The 5,696-nt window shown below is 48.7% G+C and overlaps 1 protein-coding gene across 1 annotated transcript; it reads right to left on the reverse strand.

The window, feature by feature from the left end:
• Nucleotides 1-829: 829 nt before the first annotated feature.
• Nucleotides 830-5,246, reverse strand: LOC119460706 (GDP-D-glycero-alpha-D-manno-heptose dehydrogenase). The gene is made up of 2 exons (XM_037721767.2): nucleotides 5,108-5,246; nucleotides 830-2,329 (listed from the first exon to the last, which is right to left on the reverse strand). Exon 2 carries the CDS (start codon nucleotides 2,326-2,328, stop codon nucleotides 1,393-1,395), a length of 936 nt encoding a protein of 311 aa, XP_037577695.1. The 5' UTR covers nucleotide 2,329; nucleotides 5,108-5,246; the 3' UTR covers nucleotides 830-1,392.
• Nucleotides 5,247-5,696: the final 450 nt, after the last annotated feature.

Below are 5,696 nucleotides of genomic sequence, written 5' to 3' on the forward strand. Positions count from 1 at the left end.
ATTATTGAAATTGATACTTTGAGCTTATAATGGCCGGTAGGTTTAGATTAGTTGTCGCTTATAGCTTGAAGGTTCTGGCTTGTACTTCTGAAACCTACTGGCCTCTTAACTCATATTTTAGATCGACTTGAATGGAAAGGCGCTGGACACGGGTTCCCCAGGACTAGGACAAATGTTTCTTCAACTGCGAAGCTTTCTGTCTCAGGAAACCTCAGTGCGTTTCCTTTCTACCTTCATGCTAGTGTCGAATAGTAATTTTATAAATATATGTAGCAATACCATACCATGTTACAATACTATAGATTCAAGGCAGATATATGTCTAGAGGCGTTTCGCCTTAAATGCATTTCGGTGTCTTTCCCTTATCACAGCTGCAGTCTTCGTGTTCACTGGATGCTGTAGTCGATGAACTTGTCGATACCATCTTAGTAATGTGCGTTGTTGGGCGAGCAGGTACTACATACTTAGAGGCTAGACCACTTTGCATCAAATAATAGCGCAGCGTATAATTCCGATGCCAAATCGCAACCGAGTTGCTTCCAGGGCATTTACGCCATTCATTTCGGCCGAGGTTGCTTTAAAATAAATTTCATCTCCACCGACGAGCTCGGCATTCTAAACAGCGATAACATTCACTCAGTACTTAGATTACATGCTTGACACCGCTAATCCTATTTGTACTCGCGAAACTTGTTCCTAAATAAGGACGACCCTCTCTGACGTTCCTGTAAATAAAATATATTTCAGTTCCTAAGAAAGAAGAGAGTGACTTTGCACCACAGCCACTGGTGCATAACCATGGCACAGGTCCATATTAATCACACAGACGTTGCAACAGGTACAGGTTTATTTTCAATGTGTGCTGTTCACCGCATAGTTGGATGCACGGAACGCGGTTGCAAATAATATAGAGTTCATGGCTTTGTCAATAGCGGCCTTACATATAGCACGCAAGCAAACAGCGCATTCACGGGCTAGTGGGCGAACTGCGTTACCAGCACCTTTACGCTCACTATATACCAGAATTCTGTTTCTAGTCGCCAGTTTAACGCATGCGGACACTTCCTTTGAATTCGACGCACTAAATACGATAAAACCAACATAGGCTTCCTATATGAAAATGCCTGCGCGTTCTTAATGCGATATCGCTACCATAGGATGGCGCTTTTTTTCATTGCGAGTCACGATTTGCAGAATGAAAGTGTCGCCGTGGTCCTGCCCAAAAATGTATGGCTTGCCAGCTTGTACGATCATGACGTCGCGCCTCCGAGGGAACGTGCACACTGTATCTGACTCGTGTGCAAGCAGAAGCACTGCCGACGATAGAGCCTTCAAAAATACCAGCTCGGACCATATAGCAGCGATAAGACGGCACTGTCGGGGGCGTGGGTGCTAGTTCATGCACAGCTCGTGGGGCTTCATGAGGGGCAGCGCTTTGAGCAGCTCGTCGACCCCTTGCTCGAGGGAGACACTCGCTCGGAAGCCCAGCTCCTCTCGGATGCGAGCGTGCGACACGCGATAGTCGCGCCTGTCCTGATCTCGACCCGGCGCGCCCAGCAGCAGCCGCACTCCGCCGGCCCGGTCGCAGATGAGCCGCGCCAGCTTCGCCTTGGTCACGTTGAGCGCGTCGTCGCCCACGTTGAAGGCGCGACCGCGCATCTCGTCGTAGCGGTCGAGCGCCAGCGCGAAGGCCCGCGCGGCGTCGCGCACGTGCAGCAGGCTGCGCCAGAAGTCCGGCTCGTACACCTCCAACTCGCCGTCGCGGAGCGCGCGCCGCGACAGGTCGTTGACGAGCAGGTCGACGCGCATCCGAGGAGCCACGCCGAACACGGTGGCGAGCCGCAGCGCGACGCATCCGTGCTTCAGAACCAGGTCTTCGGCCTGCTCCTTGGTGCTGCCGTACACCGAGAGGGGCGACAGCGGCGTTTCCTCGGTGCAAAGACCTTCCGTGACGGCGCCGTAGCACGAGCCGGTCGAGGCGAACACCAGCCGCTGAGAGGGCGAAAGCTGTTCGAGCACCGTCCGCGTGCCGCCCACGTTGATGGACTCGGCGAGCTCGGGGTCGCGGCTGCACGCCGGGTAGCCCACCACGGCTGCCAGGTGCACCACGGCGCCGACGCCTTTGAGCGCGGACGCCAGCGCTGCGCCGTCCCGGACGTCGCCACGCACGAGGCGCACGCGGTGGGCCACCGGCAGCAGCGGGCCCAGCCCGCGGGAGAACGTGTCGTACACGGCCACGCGCCAGCCGCGCTCCAGCAGGAGTGGCACCAGGCAAGAGCCTAGGTAGCCCGCGCCGCCCGTCACCAGCACTTCCTCGGCCGCCGGCATCCTGCGAAACGCACGTCGTTCGCACGCAAGCCTCCCGGTATAGCGCTTAAGCGCTCAGTGTATATATTTTGGCTGGCCGACGGCAGCATTTCCAAGTATGCGTTATGCGTACTTGTTTCGTCATCTACATATATTTTAGTTAGAATGGACATATGTCTTCAATGAGAGTACGAGAGTGAGATATACATAATTCTGATAGAAAAGATCACCGCCACTGGTGCCGCATAAACAAAACACACAGACAGACAGATAAAGTGCACCGCCTGCTCCGCGTGCATGAACGGCAAGAGGGTGCTACCGAAAAACAAAAGAACAAGAATCAGCGCGATGAATATAAGTGAGTCCAATTCCTCTAGCGCTGGCACAGATTAGAATATATGCGCATATGCACGCGTATGTGTTATCGTCAAGGGCAAAGAAACCTTAGCAGGCACATTTGAGTGGTCGTTTCACCGTGTGTGCTAGCAAAAAAAAAAAAAAAAAAAAAAGAAAGAAAGAAAAAAAAAAAACGGCTTCATTGCTGACAATGAAATCAGATTATCACTACCCTACCCGGCTATTCTCGTATTACTGCTTTATGCTCTTTTTCACCTACCTTCGTACACTGACAGATCGCTCTCAAACAACCACCCGAATATGCCAATGCCTCCTAATTCGCCAAGTTTACCTGCTATCTGTCACGTACTGGTTACGCGCGGTGACCTGATAGTCTAACGTTTCTCATCAGTTAACTGGAGGGACACCTGGGCGAAAAGCTGTCGCAGCAGCTCGACAAGGGTCCAGGGTCCATCACATGGCAACAACACATGCACTATGATAACATACAGTATCATATAATAATACAGTGAATAGTACAGTACACGTATAAGAAGAAGAAAAATACAGAAAATCCAAACGGAAACCTTCTCTCCTAAAGAAAAAAACTACACAGTTATAACTAGAGACCGAAACTTTAGGCAAAATGCCTACATTTTCTTTACTTCCTTATCGCGACTATTTAACATAGCACGAACTATGGATCTATAAACGTTTTAGTTGCACTTTTATTGTGCCTATAAATGCTTATTTCGAATTTGGTGCCTATGTTAGATTTGCGGAGCCTAAAAATGCTTTTCCCGTGTTTTGTGCCAGCCTTATTTTGTTCTAATGTTAAGACCATCTGGGAATCTTGGCTGAAGACAGCTGATTATTACTACAAACACTTTTCCGGTGTAACGGCTGCTATGAACAGCTTTGCAGCTGACGAGCGCATCGCTGCGAGAAGAGCTCAAATTGCGCTAAGCGACGATACACTTGAAAGTCACTTATACTCGTGCGCTCACTTCACGTTTTTAGCCAACATCATAGAGAAACTGGAATGCTCGGGCGCAACTTATTTCGGGCGCAACTCATTTCGGAAGCTCAGGAATAGTTCTCCACTATGATCAATGTACCAGTTGCTGATAGAGTTAGTTCGAAACTTTAATCAGTCTCGGACGAAAATTCTGGTTTTTCGGCACTGAAAGAACTGTCAAAGGTGCTGAGCGGCGAGCATTCTGGAATTCCAGAATGCGTCGAATCATCGAGTGTTCCGAAGTACAGATATGTGCCCCTATATAACTTCGGCGGATGTTGAACGTTCCTTTTCTGCATACAGGCCAATACTCGGTGAGAAAAAAACTCGCAACAAACCCGAACATCTTGAGATGGTGCTTATTTGTCACTGCTTTCACAACTTTTCTCATGGTGTCTAGACACACTAAATTTCCGATAAATCTTGTAGCTTACGCAACTTGCCTCATTCCGTGTTATCGAGAAAATAAAGTGAATTGCACAAAACTGGGATTTAGGGGGCTGTGTTCACTAAAATTCATAATTTATCTTTTGATGCACTGCGGAAGTACTTATTAAAAGAGCCTATACATACCTAAAGGGCGGTATTTTGCCTAAAACAACATTTTTAGTGCCTGTAAATCTGGTCTCTAGATATAACCAATCAAATTTTGTAAACATTTATACAATGTTCAACATTACAAGTAACAAATAGGCTGCTATTTTACACGATTAGACGCGAATTGGTTGAAGTTGGGCGCCCACACGACAGCGTCGACGTCCCACGTTAGTTAGCGTTAGAACTATTTACACAAAACTTAAGATATAGTGAAGCACGTAAAGAAAACTTCCCTAAAATAAGTGAAAGTTTCGAGCAAGTTGCTGCCCGAGGCCGTGGACCACTTAATTCTGAGTAGCCCACAGAATACGCGTGAAGGGTAAGCAGTGGTTGCTTCTCTAACACGAACGGACAACAACACTTTGACGAAGCTGGTTCTTTCTGCAGGCTCTGTGCCACAGTCATCGGTGCCTCATTTTATATTGAGCAACAGAGGCATGTATGCACCGCTGCGAACTGACTCGACTTTATTGATGCGAATTTGTGTATACTAACACTGTCACGTAAGTTTTAATCGTTGGTCCTTATAACTCTTTTCCTGTGCTTTCTTTTTGCCTCAGTGCATAGTGGTAGGCTGGGTGGACCCAGATTCACATAGCTTATCGTCCGTGAGGGCTGTTTGCCGCTGACCGGCCGTGACAGTTCTAGCATGAGAGCTTTTTCCTGAATACGGGCTGAGGAGTCTAGTCTGCTTCCCTGTCTTAAGTATACATTTATCTCTGTCTCCCTCTTGAACAAATGGGTAACTGTCTTAATCTGAAGGACATGTCTGAAAGTATCGAGTTATTCGAAGAATTCCACATGCATTTCTTTATGTCTAACTCGTGAGAAACACTGGCCAGCACGTACCTTCTGGTCACACCGATAGTCGTCGGCGCTCTGGGCTTCGCGGAGTTTACGCACGTGCGCTATGCAGGCAGTTATCGCCTTGGCGCTATCGGTCGGGTCATCCGGGTTGTTTGCCACCATTGTTGAGCTTCACTATCGCGCACTATATAGTATCGCGGAAGGCCTCCAGTCGTCGTGTCAGCTGGTCGGAATGGGTGTGGCACGGGGGGTCGCCTGCTTCTGCCATCTCGCACCGGCGCTGACAAAGCAGACACTATAGTGACAGTCACAAAGGCCGGCTTCGACCCTGATAGCTTCCCGAGGACGCGTTATCACTCGGTGGAGCTTGTCAGAGTAAGCAAAAACTCATTCCATGCCCTTTCGGTAATTTCACTCCATTTGACTCGTGGCAAGTCCTTAAAAAATAAATGAAAGGAAACGAGAGAAAACGAATGGGGAGAATGCAAGGTCTGGGATAATCTAGCGATTCTTTTGCAGTTCTTGTTTTCTTTTCGCGCTCCGTCAGTGATCCGAGTGGTGCGCCGACTTCTACGTTATCACCAGGACTGGCCGGTCGTAAGCGGTGGATGATGTGAAAAGAATAGAATCA

The sequence above is a fragment of the Dermacentor silvarum genome, chromosome 8 (genome assembly GCF_013339745.2).
Source record: "Dermacentor silvarum isolate Dsil-2018 chromosome 8, BIME_Dsil_1.4, whole genome shotgun sequence".
Lineage (NCBI taxonomy): Eukaryota > Metazoa > Arthropoda > Arachnida > Ixodida > Ixodidae > Dermacentor > Dermacentor silvarum.

What these genes read in the sequence shown, in the direction of transcription:
- LOC119460706 (XM_037721767.2), bottom strand. Translation starts at nt 2,328, where the DNA reads ATGCCGGCGGCCGAGGAAGTGCTGGTGACGGGCGGCGCGGGCTACCTA.